Source organism: Pelecanus crispus, chromosome 2, assembly GCF_030463565.1.
Source record: "Pelecanus crispus isolate bPelCri1 chromosome 2, bPelCri1.pri, whole genome shotgun sequence".
Lineage (NCBI taxonomy): Eukaryota > Metazoa > Chordata > Aves > Pelecaniformes > Pelecanidae > Pelecanus > Pelecanus crispus.
The window spans coordinates 21,768,752-21,793,813 of record NC_134644.1 but is presented as its reverse complement, the minus strand read 5'-3'; the positions used below and the strand labels follow the sequence as shown (position 1 = coordinate 21,793,813).

General features: G+C 38.5%; 1 protein-coding gene across 1 annotated transcript in view; it reads right to left on the bottom strand.

Moving 5' to 3' along the window:
- NEBL (nebulette) overlaps positions 1-25,062 on the bottom strand; it is a 94,246-nt gene that overhangs the window by 45,988 nt on the left and 23,196 nt on the right. The window contains exons 6-17 of the mRNA XM_075728155.1: positions 24,772-24,873; positions 23,082-23,183; positions 16,081-16,188; positions 13,876-13,980; positions 10,925-11,029; positions 9,766-9,873; positions 8,677-8,787; positions 2,977-3,087; positions 2,185-2,295; positions 1,734-1,844; positions 1,283-1,393; positions 309-413 (exon numbers count right to left, since the gene is read on the bottom strand). Coding sequence (XP_075584270.1) covers positions 309-413; positions 1,283-1,393; positions 1,734-1,844; positions 2,185-2,295; positions 2,977-3,087; positions 8,677-8,787; positions 9,766-9,873; positions 10,925-11,029; positions 13,876-13,980; positions 16,081-16,188; positions 23,082-23,183; positions 24,772-24,873 — 1,290 coding nt within the window. The remainder of the gene's footprint in view (positions 1-308; positions 414-1,282; positions 1,394-1,733; positions 1,845-2,184; positions 2,296-2,976; positions 3,088-8,676; positions 8,788-9,765; positions 9,874-10,924; positions 11,030-13,875; positions 13,981-16,080; positions 16,189-23,081; positions 23,184-24,771; positions 24,874-25,062) is intronic.

Sequence of the window (25,062 nt, the reverse complement as noted above, 5' to 3'; positions counted from 1 at the left end):
CTTTTAAATAAAGTGCTTCCTGGGGCTTGATGGAAAAAGAAAAAAGCTCTTCATTTAAAAATAACTGTGGCTTGGCAAGGTGGTATAAGTGGTTTAGCGATTCAAAATAACAGTGTCACACCTAGAAAAGCTGCGTATTTTTTTACTGAAAGAAATGAGTGATACAGCTTTTGCCAGGAAAATTATGCAAATCGTTCAAAGGACATCTACTCATAAGTTCCCTATTTCATGCTGCAGCACAAGAGAGCCTATTTAAACTGAAAAATATCTGAAAAGTTGCAAGCAAAGAGAGAAGCACTATTACTCACTGAACTGATGTTTTTCTGAGTACTTTTTATCCTCTCCATCTCTGGAGTGTCTGGGACAGCAGAATAGTTACAGAGCATCTTATCTGCTTCATCTTTGTACATTTTCTGAAAAAGAATTTGAAAACGTCTATTTCCTGCTTTCTTGGGCTCAGAATATCCAAACTGCAACAGAAGATGCTTATTGCTGATGAGCCTCAACATCATTGTACAGTATTTGTTTCAATCTCTCTCCTCCACATTTTTGTTATCACTGTCTGTGTGGGACACTGACACTGCGTCCCAAACTGAAAATATATAATATATATATATAAAAAAATATATTCTCATGTATATTATATATTTTCCCTTCACTGTCAGGATATATATATCCTTCTCATTAGGTAATGTAAAAAGACCTGCAAGTAGATGTAAACAATTAAAGTCAATTTACATGGCATGACAGGCCTAGATACAAATACGGATCGGGCAGTAAGATTTTATACTACATGTAAATTAATTTAAAATGGGTATGAAAGCCTCTACAGAGCTAGAGAAGTATTTTGAGCAACGTATGTCAAGCCCTCATTGTTACACAGAATTAAAAGACTCAGCCTTTGAACTATGCCTACCTGGCTTGCTATTTCTGAAGCCCTTTTGACCCGTTGTATTTCAGGAGTATATGGGCCAACTTGAATCCCTTTTCCTATAATTTCAGTCTCCAGATCCTTTTTATATTCTTTCTGAAGAAAAAAAGAAGGAAAAAAAACCCATAACTAATTCTACAGTTATTTGTACATGGTATCTTCAAAGCTATTCTGACAGCACTGGTCAGACTTTAAAATAAATACTTCAATTTCTTTAATTCTTTTTTTTTTTTTTTTATTGTGCATTGCTGATTCCTTTTAGCCCAAGTATGTTCACGAAGATTTTGTATTTTTAACACCTGACTGTGTTTTACTTCCAAAGTAACCTTCAGAGATTCATTCTGTACTCACCTGACTTACAATTTCAGAAGCTTTTTTGGCGCGTTGTATATCAGGGGTATCCATGCCCACTCCCATTCCCTTTCCTTTAATCTCATTCTCCAAGTCTTTCCTGTATTCCTTCTGAAAAGAACAGCATTGGAAATACATGTCTGACAGCCAAATTCTTAAATTGTTCCTACATTAATCTGTGGGAGTCTACTGAACAGCATTCTTAAACACCAAATAACTTTTGATTTAACAGCATTAGCTTTATAGGATCTATCTACATGCTGTCTTCAAAGCTATTCTGACAGCACTGGTCAGATTTCAAAATAAATACTTCAACTTCTTTAAATGATTTTTTTTTATTGTGCATTGTTGATTCCTTTTAGCCCAAGTATGTTCACGAAGATTTTGTATTTTTAACACCTCATTGTGTTTTACTTCCAAAGTAATCTTCAGAGATTCATTCTGTACTCACCTGACTTACAATTTCAGAAGCTTTTTTGGCGCGTTGTATATCAGGGGTATCCATGCCCACTCCCATTCCCTTTCCTTTAATCTCATTCTCCAAGTCTTTCCTGTATTCCTTCTGAAAAGAACAGCATTGGAAATACATGTCTGACAGCCAAATTCTTAAATTGTTCCTACATTAATCTGCAGGAGTCTACTGAACAGCATTCTTAAACACCAAATAACTTTTGATTCAACAGCATTAGCTTTATAGGATCTATCTACATGCTATCTTCAAAGCTATTCTGACAGCACTGGTCAGACTTCAAAATAAATACTTCGACTTCTTTAAATGAATTTTTTTTATTGTGCATTGCTGATTCCTTTTAGCCCAAGTATGTTCACGAAGATTTTGTATTTTTAACACCTGACTGTGTTTTACTTCCAAAGTAATCTTCAGAGATTCATTCTGTACTCACCTGACTTACAATTTCAGAAGCTTTTTTGGCGCGTTGTATATCAGGGGTATCCATGCCCACTCCCATTCCCTTTCCTTTAATTTCATTCTCCAAGTCTTTCTTGTATTCTTTCTGAGAAGAACAGCATTGGAAATACTCACATGTCTGAGCCAAATTATTGGATTGTTCCTACATTAATCTGTGGGAGTCTACCCAACAGCATTCTTAAACACCAAATAACTTTTGATTCAACAGCATTAGCTTTATAGGTTATATCTACGAGACACCTATGGTGTATAGCTGCTGACCAGTTAAAAAATTCTTTTAACAGACTGCTTACTTCAAATCTGACATAGACTTTCAGATCTACCTGTCTTTCCAGCTTTGGCAGCCACAATCACAGAGACATGTAGATGAGACTTTCTCCCTTAGCTGTGCTTTGCAAGACTGGGGTCATAAGGGTTTAGCATTTCTCTAACTCTTATTATTTGGCCCTAACTAAACAAGCAGCTATTTAGACCTAAAAGCAGTATGGCCTGCAGCTACTGAACACAGCCCAGCCCAGGCCAGGCATGGTTCGTGAAGAACAAGCACCACCTGCAAAAGATGACGAAAAGGTCAAAGTTCTGGGAGGTCTTAACTTTCCCCTGTATGTTGATTATGCAACTTTTAGACTCTGTGCAGCTAAATGGATTAGGTATTCAGTGAAATTTGTATTGCTACTGCCTTGATTGGTCACTACCTGGAATTCTCAGTGACAATAATTTGTTGCATTCTGTCAAATGGAAAGCTTGCACCAGATACGGTACTGACCGCGCTTGCAATTTCAGAAGCTTTCTTGGCTCGTCTTATCTCAGGAGTATCTGGACCAACTTGCATGCCCCTTCCTTTAATTTCAGTTTCCAGGTCTTTCTTGTATTGTTTCTGTGAAGATAAAACTTCATACCTTATATTCACAATAGCCAGAGAGTTACAGCTAGATTTTTGCACAAGAGATCCAATTTGAGATTTAGAGTCAATCAAAAATCTCAAGTTAACCGACTCAAGAGTCTTGGCAAGCTTTTGTCAGGAAAACACATAACAAACTACAGGAGGAAAACTTGAGGAAATATGAATGTACAAAACTCTACCACTGAATTTCTAATTTGGCAGAGGGTGGAGGGAAATTAGTCCATACAGCTTGCTACAATTATCCTGTAACGTAAAGGGGAAGTTTAGCTCTGCAGAATGTAGTGTAATAAGCTGGTACTTGGTGCCAGCCTAATTGAAACACATTTCACTTTTAGGAAAATATTTTATTTATGAAAAGACTACATGTTAGAAATTTAATACCATACAGAATTGTTTCCAGTGAACTTTCAGAGCAGGAAGTTGTAATTTATTCATTTAATAGGTCTTTCCTGAACCACAGCCATTAGGCAAGTGGCAGTACTCATCCATGATTGCTACTTTTTCCCCACAACATAAATTATAAATAACCAATAACCAGGAAACAAATAAATATTTCATCTTCAGTTTATCCAAGCAAGGATATAGTTTTTGTTCATCAGCAAATGATATTAAAATATAATACTGAAACATTGTATACAACAGTTGTACTTTTTTTTTTAATAAAAAATTAAAAGATTCTCAGGCAGTGCTATTTCTAGTAGTAATCATTCTTTTCTATTATAGTTTACCTCCGCCTGTGGAAAATGGGTTTTTTTCCAAAATAAACATATATAATTAAAATATTTTCTTCCTACTTTTCCTTATTGTTTGTTAACTATTTTTTAGGTTGTACATTACTTAGTAGAAGAAGAAAATCCTTCTATTCAGTGCAAAGGTCTGATCAATTGTAGCATAAAGTTACAAGAACAAGAGCAAAGACTCATTCTTCCATCACTGTCTCACTCTGATGCAAATAAAAGTGATGAAACAACTCTCTACTTCCCAAACCACCATTTTTTTCAAAAAGTGTAAGTTAATGTGTGAGAAGACATCACCTCTCTCCTCCTCTCTGCTAAAGGTGGAATGGCAGATGTTTCCTCCTAGCCTCCTACTGTGTAAAACACCAAGGAAAAGATAAACCTGGGAGTTACAGCTATATATTCCTGCACTTGTTTACAGTGTTAAGGTTGGCCCTATGCATGGCATTCCCTTTGGTTCTTATGCCTATGTATGTACATGCGTGCAAATAAACATATCTATACATATTAAATTAATATAAAATATATAAAATATGTATTGCTCTGAAAGAATGACTCCTTGAAGCTGTTAAGTGCAGCATGAGCTTTGCCTTCCCTCTTCCCTCCCCACACCTTCCAGCCCCACTGTTGCTTCCCAGGCAGCCTGTGCAAGCTCATCCACAGGAGCTGCAGCCATGCCAGCTTTGGAGCTTGCAGCTCTGCTGAGCACACAGGCTTGCCAAGCACATGAGTTCCTCAGGGTGGTCTTCAGGAGACAGTACACAGACCAAGGAGTCTTCCACTTCCACTCCCAGCCCTTCACTGTCTACTGACCCCACCAACAATTTCCATTGACCTTTTAATTGCCTGAAAATCTGAAATATTTGTCATAAGCTGGTTTTTTTCCAGAGCTTTTCTATATTCTTAAAGCAAAACAGACATAGCCTTAGTTTTAATTCTTATGTATTTCATTGTAGATTATATAAAAACAAATTGGAATATTTTCAATGGAGTATAACATAGAGAGTGAACTTTCTGTGACATCAATAACCTTGACTAGCATAACATACCTCATTTAGTATCTGAGCTGCGTTTTTCACTCTAATCAAATCTGGTGTATCTTCAAACACTGTCATTCCTTTTCCTTTCATCCCTTCTTCCAAATCTTTTCTATACTCTTTCTAAGGATTTAAAAAAAAAAAAAAAAAAAAGAGAGAGAGATTTCTTCACTTAATATTGTGCACAAGATCTTGAAAAGAAATACCACTTATTAAATGTCTGAAAGGTGTCTTTGAAATTTCTATGAAATATGAATTAGCTGAAGTACAGGTTTCAGAGTTAAAATGGAATTGGAAATTATGAAATCAAAAGGTACAATGCTGAAAAAGTGAAAAGGTTTTAATGTAGTCATGTATTGTCCTGTTGTGCTCTTGAAAAATAGTCTTCTCCTATACAGCACTAGCGCATTGTTTAGGGGCCTCAGCTGCCTCTCTACAGCCATTTTAACTGCAATAGCATTTGCTTTTACAGACCAACATATGCTGTGCTGCAGTTTTTACCTCGGTTCCACTAAGGGTATCACAATCAGGATGGATGCCCTGAACACTATGCTAGGACCTGTTAAGATGACTGCTTGATAAATTATAATGTAGAAGTAATATTCCTACCATATCACTTCTGTGCCCCTCAGACATGCACTGATATGATCTATCAACATTAGGCAACTGCAGCCTCCAGAGTACTCAAATGTTCAGTATAAAATTAAAAGCACACTAGAATGTGCCCATGGACATTTGGTTCTTTTTCTTCCCTGTTCCTAGAGAGCTGATGTAAGCCCACTGAAGTTAAAGTTTTGTAAGGATTTTTAATTGCTTTTTCCACCTCCAGGTTTGGGTTAGGTTTTTTTAAGCAAGAAAACTAGAAAAAAATTTAAAGAAAATAATTTTTGCAAGGATTTATATAGACATGAATTAACACTCCTAATCACGTATTGAATTTCATAAGTAGTAGTGACCACCTTTATCTCTGTATAAGCTCTTTATTTAAACCAAAGGAAACCAGGTATTTTTAAAGAAGCTTCTTTTTATCATCAGAAGCATGTCCCACAACAAGCAGGAAACAATTTCTATTAATTTAGAATTACTACATTCAGCTATCTCCTCTGAAGGAGTTGTCAGTGTGGCTCCAGAGAAGAAAGTTCTTATTGTTACAAAATTCTCTATAGAGGGAAGGCAACAGAATAAGCTGAAACACAACTCACATTCTAAAAAAACAAAAAAAGTAATTGAACAAATAATTCATTTCTTAATAACTCCATGTTCTCCTTCTTGTTTCATGCAGTATCTCTCTAACGTTTGTTATGAACCTTCATGCAAAACTACTGAGCTACATCCTTGACTATGAAGAAATACATCATTTTGCTCAATCTTGAAAGATAATAATTAGTTTGACCTATGTAGTCTTTGGTTTTGGAATCTGTTCCTCAAATGTGGATATAAAATCATCTGAAATTCATGCAGTTATGCATTAAAATACAATTGTCATTTTTCTCAAATTCCTCCCCTCTGGCTTACAAGCATGGTTTACTCCTTAAGTAATGAGTCATAAGACTTAAGGAGGTAAGAATTAGGGAACATCTTAATGCATATAGCACTATGGAGGGAAGTTACATCAAAATTTTCAAAGATAAACATTTACAGCACATCTGCAAGTATGCATGCATTAACCACTTCTGTGGACTTTCAGCATGCAGCAAAATTAACTCAATGAAATGCAAGCATTTGCATTTTTCCCTAATCGAGAGGCATACATGAGACATGTATGCTGTATTGGGTTTGTGTGGCAAGGTTTCAGTAGCGGGGAGGCTACAGGGGGGGCTTCTGTGAGAACATGGCAGAAGCTTCCCCTGTGTCCGACAGAGCCAATGCCAGCCAGCTCCAAGACGGACCCACTGCTGCCCAAGGCCGAGCCAATCAGCGACGGTGGTAGCACCTCTGGGATAACGTATTTAAGAAGGGGGAAAAAAAACGAGACACAAAACTGTAGCTGGAGTGAGGAGTGAGAATATCTAAGAGAAACAACCATGCAGACCCCAAGGCCAGTGCAGCAGGAGGGCAGGAGGTGCTCCAGGCACTGGAGCAGAGATTCCCCTGCACCCCTGGCGCAGCCCCTGGTGAGGCAGCTGTGCCCCTGCACCCATGGAGGCCCACAGGGGAGCAGAGATCCACCTGCACCCGGGGAGGACCCCACGCCGCAGCAGGGGGATGTGCCCCAAGGAGGCTGTGACCCCATGGGAAGCCCATGCTGGAGCAGGCTCCTGGCAGGACCTGTGGGCCCGTGGAGCGAGAGGAGCCCATGCTGGAGCAGGTTTGCTGGCAGGGCTTGTGACCCCGTGGGGGACCCACGCTGGAGCAGGCTGCTCCTGAAGGGCTGCACCCCGTGGGAGGGACCCACGCTGGAGCAGTTCGTGAAGAACTGCAGCCCGTGGGAAGGACCCACGTTGGAGAAGTTCGTGGAGGACTGTCTGCCGTGGGAGGGACCCCACGCTGGAGCAGGGTGAGAGTGTGAGGAGTCCTCCCCTGAGGAGGAAGGAGCGGCACAGAATGTACTGCACAAACCAGACCTAGCTTGAGACTTGTCTACCTGACAGCCAAGCTTATCAGAATAAATTATTTATTAGAGGATGAATAATAAAGAAATAATGGAAAAGAAAATCTTTTCTTTACCGATATGAAATCTAGCATAGACTGGGATAAGTTGTTTAAAGAACAAGGAAAGGAACAAGGTACCAGGGTTTTTAATTCTAGCATCCTCAATTCATTCATCTAGGCCACAGCAAAAACATCAATTCTTAATCCAATAAATATAAACAAGGTACTGTTGCCACCTAAATTCAAATAGAGGATACCTAGCAGCTCTGATATTTCCAACTATGAATTTTGCTGATACATTCATTTCTAAATTTGGTCAAATAGTAAGCCTAATCTATAGAACCAACCAATACTCAAAACCTAACATGAAAACAGTTTTGAATAACAATATAAAAAGAATAAAGACAGAAGGATTCTCAGTTATGGAAAAAAAGCGATTTAATTTATAATTCCACATACAACTGCAGAACATTGGACAAATATTAAAGAAACAGTGGGCATACAGAACACCTGCACCTTCTAACAAAATTTGCCTAAAGCATATTATGTAATATGGAATATTATGGAATTTCAGTCTTCTTTATTTTCATCCATAACATGTATGATAGATAATTTTTTCAATTAAATTAGTTAAAAGTGACTACACACAGCTCAAGGCATCCATACAACCACACAGACTATCATAAACCTGAAATAATTATTCAAAAGAAAAAACTGCCATCTGGACACCGACAGAAATCCTCCTTTCCACCCCTTAATCTATCTGGAAAGCAAACTCCAGGCCCTCTCCAAAACCCTATCAAACAGATGTCTTTTGCAGCATGCCTGGACAGTCACCAAATTTGGGCTATTTGAGCCCAGGGGAGGAACAAATTCCAAAACTGAGGCCCTCAGAAGGAATGTCCTGCCAACGATCCATTTTCTATGGAGTCATCCGATTTGTTCATTTAACTCTGTTTTACTGGCTCAGGTGTGCTGAGCTTTATCATTTCCTTATATTCATAAGTAAACTTCAAAAAGTATCAATTCTTACTACAGGACTATTCAGAATATAAAATGACATGCTGCAATTTTTACTCATTAATTCACTTTTGTATTTAGCTACCAAGTTAACTGTAAGTTGTTCAGCTTGTAGTGATGCTGCTTATTGCTCATTTACATCTTAACAACAAAACAAAGAAATAAAAATCCTCTACCTCTTTCAGAAGGTTAGTGACTTGTTTTATATGCAAGAACTCTGGGGTCTTGTCTAAATCCATTGAGGGTCTTCCCTTGATCCCTTCTTCAAAATCTTTGCGATACGTTTTCTATTGAAGCAAAAACAACAATTAGTGGTACATGCATGTGCATTTCCAAGCATATTTCAGAAAGAACACTGTAAGCAGACCCAGAAATGAGCTGTGCTATAAATTACTTATTACATTAATAAGCAACTTTATTTCTCATTTCATTACCTAGATTATCCATACAAGACACGTATCATTTAGGCAAAAATACGTTATGTATGATAGTTCCAAAGAAATGTTTAACCTAATCTATGAAAGAAACAATTTGCTTGCTAGAGAAAAGAGAGGACAAATGGCACACCAGGTAATGGTTTTAAACACGTAGAAGTTTCTACCAAGAGGATGAAATCATCTGTTTGCCATGACACACAGCAAAAATACTGGAATCAAACTGCAGCAAGGGAGACACAGGGAAATACTCTCTCTCAGGATGGATGGTGAAACACTGGACGAGATTGTCTGGGAGGTCGTAAAACCTCCACCATTGAAAGTTTTTAATAAAAAGTTAGAAAAATATGCCTGACTTAGGATAGCCAGTGCTGTTCTGGAGCCCAGGAACAATCCCTCCCCCTTGCTGAGCTTCCCAGGGCTGAACAGGCAGCAGCACGTTTCAGTTAAGGCATTGGGTCGGACTGGGCTTTGCAGCTTCACTTGCTCCAACCTGAGAATCCTCCCTCATTAAAGATGGAATTAAAGGCAAAAAGTAAAAAAGTTAGTAATCTCTGATCTAGAAGACCTCTTGAGCTTCTTCTCAATTAAATGATGCTACATACAGTCTCTGTCTAGTGTTAGCACCAATGAACTTTTGAGAAAAAAAAAAATTTGAAGAACTGAGCTACAGAATAGCAAAGAGCACTACTCAGTACTAATTCTACCATATCCTCAATTTATAAAACCTTTACAATCTGCTTCATCCATTTTCTTAACCTGAGTACAAGATGTCTATTAACTTCTCTGTTGATGAATATTTTGCTAGTTCAAGCACACAGTTTTACTAACCTCACTTTGCATCTTTTGAGCCTCCTTTGAAATTTGATACATTGGTGTATCCACAAACTCCAGCATCGATCTGCCTTTAGATTTTTCATAATTCTCTTTGTACTTGACCTAGGAAAATGAAAATAAATGCTGTTAACAGCTAAGAGAATGTGAAATCTGATTGCTTGCTGTGGTGACAGACAAATCCTGTCTTAGCGATGTTCCTTAGAGGTTTTGACTTGGAAGACTCCTCCCAAATTTAACCTGTTGGAGAAATAGGGCAGCTAGACAAGGAAACCTTTTCTGGAGTCATTTATTCCTTTGCTTCAAAATGTGGGACCTAAAAATGGTGAACTTTAAAGACAGCAGGAGTGAGGAGCATCAGTCACAGTCCTTAAACTAATTGCACGATTTTTGGCTGAATGACCTATGTCTGAACAGTTGGGAGCCTTTCAGTAGGATCCCCTATCATGTTTCCATTAAACAACATATTTCCTGTAACAAAAAAATCTGTTTCACAGCCAGGCCCCGCAGGTGTCTCTTTCAGGCTCAGGAGCACTATTCTGAAATGCACTTTTGTTTGTACCTGTAGGAAGGAGAACTAGTGCCTCAGTGGAGCCTGGTCTTGCACCAACATTCCTCTCACAGCTACCAATGACCATGACCTTTAAGCTAGCAGCAAAATCACTTTGAAGGACAAAGGGTTAAGACACCAACATACAATTTTTTGCTAACTCACAAAGTAAATACACTTTGTTTGGAAACCTGGTGAAGTCTTCTGAACTCATTCATTCCCACTCTTTTGATTAGGATGGGCAAACACATTATTTAGCTCAATCAATCAGGCTGTGATATGGTGGAATATTCTACACAAGCCATAAAGGAAAGCAAATAGCTACAAATCAAAGTATGATATTCAGAATGAGTAATACTGTAATTTATTTGTCTCTTCAAAACTAGAAACGTCTGAATTTGAGAAAAGTATTAATCTCTTTCCCTGTCAAGTTTCTGCACGAGGTTCGGGTCCTGCGAAAACACTCTCCTCTCTCCTCATGGGGTGCTTCTGATTGAATATGCACTGTACATCACTGTAATTTGTCATGCAGTTTAATGCCTGATTTAATCACTGTTAGAATGCTGCATTTTTCTCTTTGCAATATATATTTATGATTGCATATACCTGACTTTGAAGCACTGCATTTTCTTTGTGATGGATTTGTTCAGCTGTATCCAGGGTGAAATGATAGAAGCCCTTGCTTTGCTTAAATGATTTCTTATATTCATACTGAAACAAAAAATATCCAAGAATGTTTTCACAAACAAAATCCAGAAGGTTTTGCAATTTAAATACCATTTAAAATAACTATGGGAGAAACTGCATAAAAGAAACTATATTTTAGGCCTCCTAACCCAGGAGTTCTACTGCTAAATTTGAATTTAAAATATTGTGATGAAATGAAAAAAGGATATGATAAAAAATAACTTATGTTAGTTCCTAGAGAAAATGCTTGCCCTGCTCATCGAAAAGTCAAATGTTTATGTGTGCTAGAAAATAACCGTTATTATTTACATTTGAAGTGCAAAGGAACACATATGATGGTCTGGGTTTGCCTCCTAGTGGAAATAATTATAAATGTCACAATAAAATCACTTCTGTAGTGGAAACAAAAATTACCTCCAGCTACAGATACACACTTCATATACTTTTACTCCATTCCTCAACTAATGGAACAAAATTTAAAAAAAAAAAAAATTCTATAAGATCAAATGAAGTAAATAGTGCAACCTTTCGCTACACTAAACTACAGACACCAGACTCAGTCTCTCAAGTTCTATTTATTCACCCTGTTCCACGAAATGAAACACATCTAGGTTCCTTTTTTTTAGCCTGTAGTTCATTAGCATCTCAAAGTCTCTACAATAGGAACAGATTTAAAATATGCAAAACAATAAACTAGCTGTTGTACATATATCAAAGGTTTAAATTTTATGCCTCTGTAGTTCATGACAAAGAGATCTACATGTACACCACCGAAACCAGGACAACCATATGAGGAGAAAGTTCCACCTTGTGAACTCTCTTCCTCATCAAAATTAAGAAAATAGGATACATTTGACCTGTCAGAATCAGTCTATTTGTGTCCAAACATGTCCGTCAAGCTTTCCTCTTAAGTGCTGGAATTTATTCCGATGGAAGCTGACTTGTGTAACAGTTTTGCATTGGTATTATAGTGTATGTGTTACATAAAGTTGCACACACTTCTATGCTTGAGGTCAATCAGCAAATCAGGTCAATCAACCATATTAGTTTAGTAGTTTAATTAACCATACAGGTTACAATGTATCACACAGGGGCAGGTGTAGCTATGTTATGCAAAAGATGAAGAGAAGCGTGATGTTCAAGGGAGAAAGGTATACCACAGGGAAACAGCCACACTGGGCAATTAGCAAGAGTCTCTGTGTTTCAGAGGGAAAAAAAACCAGACCATGCAATCATTCTTTGGAAATCAGTTAATGGCACAGTCAGGAAGATTGTTTCATACAGTGGAAGCAGACTTCAATATTTGGTATGAGCTGTGGAGAGATGAGAACACAAAGAAGGTATTGGAAAAGCATGGCAAAAGGTAGGAGAGTAAGCCATGTTAAAATCAAAGAGATGACATGGGGAGGTCAAATCTGAGAAGGATTTTGAAAATGGGATTTCTGTAGAAGACAAATAGCTAGTGGAGACCTTAGGGATTGACGAAGCATTCTTCTTCCTGCTCACAGCAAGAAAAAATATCCACCAGCATCTGGACAATGCAAAAATCAGCGATTTAGTATTTATGGAGTCCTCAGAAGAGGGCACAGACAATATGAATCAACCTTCCTGGGCAACAGAAAGAAATAAATTTTGCAAGAAGTGAGCTGCCTTAAGGGAAAGTCCAGGTTTCTATCCCATTAGAGATAAGGTGAACAAATTGACGAAGTTCATTCTGAGGGTGGTCGTTTAATCAGCAAAAAGAATGCCAACCTTACCTTACACTGAAGGAAACTAGAATTAGGCCAAAATGCACACGCAGAATGCAGGAAGCGAAAGCTATCAGCTCATTTATTACCCATACAAAAGGGGATGGTCAGTGTTAGCTTCACATATCGGAGTGAGACAGATAAAAAGCAAGGTTCAATTCACCAAAGAGCAACACAAAAATCAAGTACAGACAGGAAGGCTGGATTATTTTGATTATTTTAGACAAAAGCTTCCATAAGCAGCCACTGACTCAGAAGATGACCCAGTATGCTCCTAGTCTTTATGGCTAACCCTTTGTGTGTGAAGCGCTCGCCTCCTGCCGACCATGAGCAATCTTCCTTCCCAACACCACCCGCTCACACCTTTCCACAGCAGTTCTGCAACTCTTCTGTGGTTTCTGGAGTAAAGACAACAAATGCAGCTAACCAGCTACACTGCGCATGTAGCATAGGTGCTCTTGGAGTGGGAGAGAAGCTTCAGCATCGCACAGAAGCCAGTGGTTTCCTAACTCTTCCTCCCCATTTCAACTCCCATCACTATCCTATGTCAGACCACCAGCCCCATCAAGGGGCATGTCTTGTTATGTGGCAGAATGGAATATGTGCCTATTACCTGACCCAGTGTAGGAAGCCTCTGACACTGATGAGGGAAAAAACGCTTTGACAGAGAAGCTCTAAAGGAAGCTAGCATTTGAGAGGCTGTTGATGGCAGAAGTCCAAATATTAAACTAGCGTAATGGTCACTTCTGTACAGAGACTTGCAGATGAAAGCAATAAGTAAGATCTTAGGCAAAATGAGATTTGCAAGGAAAGAGGTATCTTAGATCAACAAAGGAAAAAACAGACAAGGTTTCAAACATGTAAGAAGAAATGCTCGAGTACCAGAAGTCTGTGGGACTCTTACCCAGTATATTAGTCGTTCTAATAACTGAAACAGCTCTCCCTAAAAGCCCTTTTTTCTTCACTACATCCCCCAACTATCATGGTTACAACACTACAGCCACAACACTACATATGAGGCCATGAAGCAAGTACCAAAAATTTATGTATTCTACAGTGACTATACATACTACATTCTTTACTACATATATTTTTCAGATGATTCTTATAAAGGCAACTTACACCGCTATGCGTTTTGCTGATATTTAAAGCATGGTTTAAATATAGCAGGTTTGGTAGATCAGAGGCTGGATCATGTAGGCTTTCCAAATCTTTCTTGTAATTCACCTGGAAAGAGAATTCAGGTTATGTAAAATAAAGATTAGCAAAATAATTCACAGCTTCGTATTACAGTGTGGCCATCCAGAAACAGGAAGCATTAAGTACTTGCCTGAACAATCTACCTGCCACTAGATGGTGGTCATTTACTATTATTTGGAGGGAAAGGAACAATCAATAAAGGATTCATTCTACTGAGCAAATATTTGGGAACTACTCAAACTTTTCCTCAGAAAGGACACTTACAACAAAATCACACTTTGTATGACTTTTCAGGCCAGAAAGGAATCATTATTATTTCTTTTTATTCTTTTTTTACCCCCCAGAAAACTTAAATCAAAAGCATCTTCTGCAACACTTTGAGTTTACTCATTTTAAACACTGTTGATTCTTGTTCTTTTTCTCTTGATTCAGGAGTTACACTAACTGTCCAAATAAAAAAATTGTATATAGAACAGTCAAAGGGAAGTGTTCCTGGATATTTTATTTAATGCAGACTGCTTTCAGTAAAGATAAGCAATATAGTCACCTAAGACAAAAGATAATCACTTCATGGCAGAAGATAACTTCCTATCAGCCTACAGTAGGATTTTCCATACTTCTGGTAGCTAGATGTCCATTTTTACAGGAAGCATTTTACAGGAAGAAGACTAGCAACTTTACCTATCTTGGATGACAAATATTTTAAACTAATACCTTTAGTCACCTCCACATATGTATCCTGTTCTTCAGTGATTTAGGCATACTTCAAATCAACAATACTCAATTTGCATATCTCATAATAATAATTACTTCAATGAATTTTTTACTAAAGATTTATATTTTGAAAACAATTACATATTCTGTTGGACCCTTCCCAGAGGGTCCTGTTCCTGTTGGGTGGTGCCCCACACTTTGGAAATGCCAGACTACAGAATGAAGGCTTGTCTCTGGGCTATCTGGGATCACAGCCTCAAAGAAGAGCTCACATTTTTAGCACTGGACATCCTGTTAAATATATCATCCCAGCAGCATTATCAGTCAGTATAGATGTTTTCTGCAATCTGGCTCCAGCAGCAGGCACTCATTGCTGAATGTAGTGACTGCTGTACTTTGTAATACCATTTAGATGATCAGCCAGCAGAATGAAGTCTAAAAGATAGACATCCAAATCTGAGCTGCTCATGCAACCTCCTTCTACAATCGCTGGAGAGATGCCAGCACTTTGCTCCTCTAAAGACAGGCATCTACAACAGCTCAGAAGAACTGCCCTCTAGACCCATTTATTTCTTTTCCAAATACAAAGGGACCAAATACAAGGCAATTAGCTCAGAGTAAGCAGTCATACCTTTTGACACACAAAGTTAAGCGAGATGAATCTCATCTAAAATGGTTATGAAAAACTCTGCAGGTCCTTGGAGAAGGACTTTGTCAGAAGCAAAGGAAGAAATGGATAACATGCGGTACCTGCTATACAGACCGTGCTGGTATAGTGCTGTGTTTTGGATTTAGTATGAGAATAAGGTTGATAACACACTGGAAGTTTTAGTTGTTGCTAAGTAGTGTTTATACTAGTCAAGGACTTTTCAGCTTCCCATGCTCTGCCAGGTGCACAACAAACTGGGAGGGGGCACAGCCAGGACAGCTGATCCAAACTGCCCAAAGGGCTATTCCATACCATATGACGTCATGCTCAGTATAGAAACTGGGGGCAGTTGGCTAGGGGGCAGCGATTGCTGCTCTGGGACTGGCTGGGCATCGAGCAGCAGGTGGTGAGCAATTGCACTGTGCATCACTTGGTTTGTATATTCTTTTAGCATTATTATTATTATTATTTCCTCTTCCTCTGCTGTCCTATTAAACTGCCTTTATCTCAACCCTCAGGTTTTACTTTTTTTTTTCCTATTCTCTCCCCCATCCCACCAGGGAGTGGGGGCGGGCAGGGTGAGTGAGCAGCTGTGTAATGCATAGTTGCTGACTGGGGTTAAACCACAACACAGACACACTGTATATATATATTACTCTGCTGCTCAGAGTAATCGTAAGATGGAAAAAGAAATTCTGCTTGAGAACAAATGTTAGGTTATTCAGGATGTAAATGCATGTAAAATACAAAGCAAATTCACTTACATCACTTGCCAAGGTGGATGCAATCTGTGCTTGCTTGAAGGAAGCACTGTCAAGAGGATTGTACTGGTGGCTCTTCATTTCCTTACTGAACTGCTCTTTGTATTTCACCTTCCACCAGAACAAACATATCTAATATTAACATGTAGCACTTAAAGAAGGCACAGACAATTCAGACTACAAAGGAGCTTATTAAAGGCAATTGCCTTATCCCTAAATCTTTAAACAATGAAGATGTTTAAAGAAGCTCAGTTTAGCCACACCTGTGACTGTCTTGTGCTGGTTTCAAAGTAATTTTTATGTACCTGAATTTTACTAAAATAAAAAAATAATTTTAAGATTGTCATATGGAATTACTGGTGCTGAAGCATTTATAAAAAGGAAACAAACAAAACCATATGATTCACCTGTGTAATCAAATAAACCAGAACTGTTTGACTAGCAATAATAATCTACTAGCTGAGAATCATTCAATTCATAATTAACATCAAAAACATGTTTTTAACAAAAAATCAATTTATAAGATGAACAAATTGTAGAAATTGTAAAACAAATCACTTTCAAATTTTTCAACCACTTGAAAGTGAGAAGTCAGAATCAAACTTCCCACTCGGCCGTCTATCCCACCTCCAGGTCCATGTGTCATTCGCACTGTGCTAGGCTGTCACCAGAGCCCCCAGGTCTATTTTTAATTCTGCCAGAAATTTCCCAGGAGACCCTGAGGAATCTCTCTGTAGCACAGTCCCTTCTTGGGGACAATGCCCACATCATTACAATGTTAGAAAGCATAATTAAATGACTGTCTGCTATCACTTTCCCTCTCTTTTCTTCTTGTTCAAAAGAAAAAGGGGGGAATGACGAGACATGTAAGAGGAAATGAGCAATACACAAATGTTGAGGCAATGGCATTAAAAGTAAATAAATCACAAAAATTCCATAAAACATGCTGAAGAACTGAATTCAGAATCTGAAAATATGAAATCGAGCAAATAGTAAATCTCCCTCCTTTGCCCCCCTTGTTGTGCATGATCATCAAACATCTGGAGACTTTGCATACATGCCTTGCTTCTTTCCAACAGCTGGGCATAATGGAGGAGAATAAGGTTCAGTCTGAATTATGCTGCTTTCATGAATGTTAGTCAGACACCTGATATTTGAGCCTATGCAACATCCATTATAATTTACCACGCTCTGCATTAAATAAATACGTGTCTTTCTCCTTACTCCTTTTTTTTCTATTCCCACATGAATGTCTGATAAAGTGGTTAAACCACCTCAAACAATCTCCTTCAAAAATTATTTTTTTCTCAGCTTTAGTTGTGGGAAGAATTTTCTTTTTCCTTTTTTAGTTCTTCCTTGCCTCAAGAGACTCTCAACATGGTTTAGCTTATACAACCTCGTTATGTTTAGCCATGATGCCCAAAATTTCATTAATCTGGATAACAGGAAACCAAAACTAAGCCACCCAAACAGAACCTAACCGTATGTGTGCAAGAACTACGTTATGATTCCAGCACTTATGTTAATTTTTCAAAGGAAGGAAATTCTAAAACATCGTTACTTTTAAAGAGAAACTTTATCTGAACACATGATGAACTTCATAATCTTTCACACTAACTCTAGAAAAGAATATCTATTGCCTTCTGGTAGATTCATCTGTTTCATATTGTTTGATATTTGCCTTGGCTTTGGATCAAGTGCAAAAGCATATATCTGAACACAAAGACACTGCCTTTGTCAAAGGCAAATCCACATTCTGTACGAGCAGTGAAGGAATAAATCAGAGGGGTTTTCTCTTTTAAAAGGTGTATCCAAAACTTGCCTTCTAATAAAAAACAGGCAGAGCTGGAATATGTGATTCAAAACGCCTCCAAAACCAGGGATCTAGTCAGCATGGTGAGCCACATTGTCTTTTAGTCCTTGGGCATCAGCTCACATCATAACAACATTGTGCACAAGAGTTTAAATATCCGACTACTGCAGGCTGTCTTCTGCCCAGCCAACAAATGGCTTCAAACTGTGCACATGGACCAAACGCACAACACGGTCCTTGATATTTTTGTTAAGTGTGAAAATGCCAGTGCCAAAGGGACCTCTCCTCACAACTGGCTTGCCATCTTCCAGCTGCAGCCATTTCATGCCATTTTTAAAGATTTTTTTAGCAATACATTTCAATCTAGAAATTCCAGTAATAAATCGTCATTAGTGTCACTTCAGATCACATCACTGCTACTGAAGGGAAGAGGGGGAGCCAGTGAACCCAGCCTTCACAGGGCTGTGTATCCTGATGCCGAAGTGCAGGAGGGTCCCAAATTTACAGAGACTGCCCACTAATCCAGCTGTAAACGTTCCCGTTGCAGTGAGGGAAGTCTCCGTACCTCTAGGCCCTGCTGCCTCGTCTGGCTGCTCTGCTTACTGCCTTCGCTCTCCTCCCCAACACCACCACACATGTCGCTCTGGGGCAAAATGGAGGCCACACAATAATATCAGATGACCCTGGCAGTATCTCAAGAGCACCTCCAGCAGTAATTTAACTCTGACTTGTCATAGGGGATTCATCTCATTGAAAGCAACACACGCATTCACTTTCTCTTTTATCGGTATTTTCCTGTTTCCTTCTCCCTTTTGAAAGCAAGTGTGGGATGGGAGAGGGAGAAGAGAGAAGAGCAAGCCCATGGATGAGTCACTGTGAAGTAACACGCACGGTATTTATCCTTCTTTTGAACAGGAGAAAGTTATGAATGCAGTTTAAAGGGGAAAAATACTCCTGAGGGAAAGAGTTCTGATTAAAAACAAGGAAGAAAAATACTTCATCAGTGTCCTCTAAAACTTCTGAAGGGGGGAGGTCTTAGCAATGCTATAACATGGTAGAAAAGCAAACAAAGAGTAGAAATGACAGTTGTTAGTGGAAGCTTATCTACAAATTTCATCGTTAACCAAAAGCTTTACTTTAACAAGGGTTTAAAATGATGACTATTTATTTACCATCTTAATTAAAGTCTTAAGCTTGTTTATTTTTTTAGAGAGTATGTAGTGGGGGGTTAATTTAAAAGAAATGCTTGTAGGCTGCTCTCTAATTGCTGCTGAAGAAAGAGCAGACTTTGCAGGCTTTTAACACAACAACATCCCTGAAAAACCAAACTGGAATTAAATAAAGCCTGGATAAACAAACTTCTCATCGGCCTTGCACAAAACCTATAAAAGTCAGAACTGCAGCTGGACAGAGCAGTGTCTTTTGAAGCTTTGCAGCAACATTCCTAAATCAAATCTGCAGTTCAAAGCTGTTCACACAGGGAGTGTTCAGTTTCAGAAGTGGATGACATCACCCACTGTTCAGATTTACAAAGAAACTACAAAAATTGAATCCTTCAACCACTGGGATCCCAGGATGCAGCAGACACTTGCAGCTAAAGCATTTCCTCATGACTGTATGAAAACATGTTTAAAAAAAATGAAAAACCCGTCAGAGCACATACATATTGAAGGAAACGAAACATAAACAAAGAGCTAAATTAAAATATTGGTCACTAAAAGCACTAGCAGAGTTTAAAGCAAAGAACGACTGAGAAAATCCTAGGCTCTTTGTGTTGTTACTGATAATCTCAGAGAAAAAACATTTTGAAAAACATTCTACCTCTAACAATTTTATCCCTGAAACAATAAGCACCAGATCCAGCATAAAATACAAATATCCAAAATTATTCATCATAAAACCAATTATTCAACACCATAAGGGGAATACTTCATATCAGCAGCTCTTTGAAAAAGCTAATAAAATGCATTAGAAGACATAAAGAAGACATAAACAAGAGCTTGTTTTTATAAAAAACACAAAAAGTAACCCAAATTATACAATGTACATTCAGCAAATTGACAAGCTTCATGTTTTCACAAGGGCTAACACAGTTTCTGTTTTAAATTTGGTTTAAAATCAACAGAAAGGGGTACCACGTGCTGTGGGTAAATATACTAGTCCTGGGAGCTATTATTTTTGCTGCTGCTGTTGTCAAAAGCTTTGTTAATTTTTTAAAAAAGAAGAAAAAAAAGGAGGAGGGGGTACACTGATTTTGTAGAGCCTTGCACGCCAGTCAAACATTAACACTATTTTCTTCACTTTGTTTGCCTTCCTGCTTGCCTTGATTGCTTTCTCCCTTCGTTACACCCACACTGCCTGACCTCTTCTTGCTCCTGTTCTCTATACTCCCTAAATTACCTACCCATATGCACCACATTAAAACATGTTATCATCTTCTCTTCCCATTACATCCATCAGAGTTGTCAACTTTGCAAATTTGCTGTGAGGGTCAAATAACTAATATTTCTCTGCATGTCGCAGCTTATAGATTCATGCTATTAAGGGAGATTATCAACTTTCAGCACAAAAAGTTTATAATGCTCCCATCTGCTGAGAAACGAATGGAAACCCTAAAAGCCAGAAAGTCTGGAGACAAAACAGAAATCATTAACTTTACTATTTTTTCAATCTTGTAATTGTTACAAGCCTGCTTCACGATCCTTGCATGAAGAGGACTGACATGACTGACCCACACTGAGGGCTCTTCCTCTCCTACAGCACAGGTGCATTCCTCATCCTGCCCCACCACCCTGCTCTTTGGACACAGAGGTCATCTTCATTTTTCTGTGCTCTTGATTTATGATCAGTGTGTCTAAGTGTTATGATGATTCAAATAATATATAAAAACATTAGACAACTCATGGCCACCGCCTTTCGTTCAGAGGAGGTGGGGAATTGATGAGTGCACCTCCCCAGTGCTGAAAGCAGCCTGGTATTTACAGCCTCCATGCTGCCGTACACAGATGGCTGGCAGAGGAGTGTCAGGCTGAAGCACTGCCTCCCTTTCTAGAAGTACATGGCCCATCACACATACTGCAAGCAGCCACAACAGCGTAGACTGAGGAGAGGACATGAGAAGGAAAAACCCAAAACCTGGATCCAGGCCCAGCGGCTGCAGAGTTTGGACCACCAAGGTTTAGTAAGAATCTTCTTTACAAATAAACTGTAAGCAAGCTACATTTTGTCAACTGCCCTTCTCTTCCTGCCACACCTTCTGCACTATTTCGACTCCCTAAAGAAGTTAAAATTGCACAAATTGCTCTCTTCTGCAGAAGGATCTCAACTGGAACCGCTGCCATTCCAGTCCCTGGCAGTGAAGAGACTCTTTTATCAAGCTTTTGCAGATGCAGCATGCATTGTCCAAGGGGAAAAGCACATCTAACAAAAATGAGATTAAAAGTTCATTGATGAAGCCTATGATGCAGCTGGCTCAGCACCAGTCTGCAGGACCCCATGATCCAGCTGGTAGTTTTTGATTATTGCGATTGTTGGCCACAACCTCAGGGGTACCAAGCTTAGGGAGATGGAGCGGGCTATTGGAAAGGGATCTGCTTTGGTCCCATTTGTGACAACAGGCAGCTGCAAGCCCACTAGATTCTGAAATAGGCTGCAAGAAAGAGAGCGTCTAGAAAGCCACTGAGTAGAAACAAAGGATACCACACACTAAATTTAGGTATGAACCCTTTTAAAAATCACTAAAGATGTTTGCTAAATGACAGACAGCTCCTTTTCATATAAGTGACAGCAGCATAGCTCTAGCTCTTCCTAGAAAGCACAGGTTGACTTCCAAGCCTGCAGGATGCTAAACACAAAAGAATCTCTTATCACACTTGCCCATCGGCAGAGGAATGAGCACATGATCCATTACAAAATGGAAGAAAGAAATCTATCTGGAAAACACAAACTAATTTTGATTCTGAACACATCATTAACAAAGCAGTAAAAAAACATGTATTTTCTTCTTTTTTCCCTCTGTGCAGTATTCATGCTTCAAAGTTAATGATGGTCCAGTGTGAAACAGGAAATCATGTAGCAGATATCTAAGGACAACGTTTGGTGAGCAAAAGGAGCTCAACCTCTGGCAAGCGGATGCTACACTGTTATGCAGCTTGTTCTCTATGACACGTTATTCTCATTTGATCCTAGTTCTAGGGAAGATGTTTACTCTCTAGCCAAATCACAAGTATTTGTTACATAACACTGATTTTAAGAATGTTCTAGTGTATACACGACTACACTTGGGGGTTTTTTCTAGTTCTGGGAAGTCTGACACGACCTTCTCCAATCAAAGGACATTATCCTCCTCCTACAGGAGGGCAGAATTTGTTCCTGGGTTTACAAAAGCTCTAAGTGTAGCCTGACAGGATTACTAGCGAGGATTATGCAAGGCACTGTTAAAGAACTAGTCCAGAAAAAAGGAAAAAAAAAAAAGGAAAAAAAAAAAAAAAAACCCAGGTCAGTAGTCAAAAATCCCTTCTCACGATGTCAGGATGATCTGTAGTAAAGTCTTACGAGTAGATGACTCATAAGAGGAAAAGAGGGAATATTTGTGTTTTCAGCTTTCTTTTTAGTTATGGACTAAAGTAATCCCTCAATTTTTCTTCTTCTTCTTCTTCTTCTTTTTTTTTTTTTTTTTTTTTTTTTTTTTTTTTTTTTTTAGGTTAATATATAACAGAAAGTAGTACATAAAAGGTTCAGTTTCAGGGGGAGGGAAGGCAGGTGGTTTACATGTCAGGCCAAATTCAGATCCCATTACTCACATTAGCAAGCAGTTACACAAAAGACCCCAGTTACTTCAGTGGGATTAATCACAGGGTAAGGTTCCACTCAAACTGAATGAGTAGCAAAATTTGCCTCTAAATTACATACAGTTAATATTTCAGAATTCCTAGATAATCTGTATAAATATACACCATCTCCACAAAAGATGAGTTGTAACATTAAAGTTCATTGTATTTTTGCATAAAAATGTATATTCTGTTTCCTAAGAATCTTAAATTTACCAGTCATTGCAATACTGTATGAAAAGAGTTTGAGAACATAATCTTCATGCAATTAGAGATAATAATCTAAAAATCTAAATATTTTCTGGCATTACTAGGAACGAGATATCTGAATGAAGTCATTGTAAAATGACAGAGAATCTTACTTGGCTTAACAGTTTTGAAACTTCTTTAGCATGTTCAAAATCTGGTCTTCCAAGTACAGCAGGCTCCTTATTCATCTCTCTCCTTCCTTTCTTGTACTCAGCCTTAAAAAAAAGAATACGAATCACTATTAAATTGTTTGCTTTTGTTTTATCAAGAGAAATGCAAGCTTTAAAGCTAGCAGAAAAAGTCTCATTTAGTGATCTGCATTGACACTACTTTCAGAGCTGTTCTAATCAGCTCCAAAAAAAGCCCTTCTCAGGCGTCAGCTCCTTAACAACATAATATTTATTTATTGTAAAACACAATGCACAGCATTCACAAAATTCAACTTCAACCAAAAGCATAGCTTAAGCCTGAGAAATATTGTTCTCCCAATCAAGGCAGAATGAGTTACAGTGGCTCAGCATTTCTTACGACAGGGTCTGCAGTTTACACAAGATTATTTGTAGCAGCTGAAACTAGTCTTGAAACAAAACTAAGCTGAGGGGCAGCTTTTTTGAAATGTAAGGTCAAATTCCACTGAGTTTTACCACTGCAATCTTGCTGGATGTCAGTGAGGTTGCATTGGTGTAACAGAGCGGAATTAGTCCCGCAGGGCTGGTGTTACGTGATCTTTCCAGCTGAACTGCCTCCCATGCAAATTGCAGCAATTTTTTTCCACAGTGCATTAGAAAACAGCACAGATGAATTGACAATAGGTGCTTTGCAATATCACAAACTAAATTACCCATTGCCTAAAATAGGCTTCTTGTATTACTCAGGCACTGTGAATCAGCAAAGACATGTCATAACAACAGACTGAGAGAAATAGAAGTTCCAAAGTCATTCTAACTCAAAGGGGACTTGAAGAGCAATTAGTAAATTTGGGTGTTGAATGTAAGACTTAGTAGAAGTTCTTGGTTTTCAGAAAATCCTGAATATTCAAAAGGTGAATCTCAGGTCTCTTAAAACTGTGTCTCCATAGGTGCCCAGTCAGTCTCACATGAAACTATTAGCAGTTACTTAAAATCTTGGCTCAGGGCCTTCAATATATATATTGTTTGAGTTGTCTACAATAAAATATTAAACTGCATCATACGTTGCTGCTTCTCAAACTGCTCCTTGACCTATCCATTAGCAGATGTCACGGTGGGAGGGAAAAGAATTTGAGAGGGGAGTTCAGGGAGGAGAGCCCCCATGCAAGAGGCGGCACGTTTGCACAGCTCTCAGAAGGACAGCAGGGAATTGCATTTCCCTGTCACTGCTGGCAGAGATGGGAGGAGGAAGGGGTGCCCTGGGATGCGAGCTTCTCTTGTACTGAGGTGAAAAAAGGCTTGGTATGTCTTCTGAAATGCAATATAGCATAGGGGCATATGACTGATTTTGAGAATGGTTATCATGCATAAAGCTGAAACAAAACCAACTTTAGTAAGCTTAAACGTTGTCTTTAGATCAATGACCAGTAATTGCAAAGGTCATACTGTCAACATCAAAACAGAAGAAACCCATAATTTTGTAACATATCAGGCAAGGTGTTTATTTTTTTTGTTGGGTTTGGGTTTTTTTTTTTAATCAAACCTCCATATCAGATTTGGGGTTGCAGGTTTTCTGCTCGTGACGTTTGAGAATTTCAGCAGCATTCTAAATAATCTGACTGCAATTGGAATAAACATGTCTAAGAAATACAAATAGAGTAACAGGAGAACATACATCACTTATTATCTTTGTTATCTCAGTTGCCATCTTTATGTCTGGCCTGTTCAGCACTTCAGTGTATCTATGAGTATCTTGCACATCCTTCTTATAGGATACCTGTCAAACAAAAAAGTTTTGTTTAAAACAAACAAACAAAAACATTTTAAGTTTATAAACAATCTCTGAATGACCTATCAACTCAGCCATCAAATTCAACAGAACGCTGCCTAATTTATTCCAACACAGTCCTGCTTGACAGGGATTATTTAGTAAGACCCACACACAGCTTAACAGGATAAGGAAGAA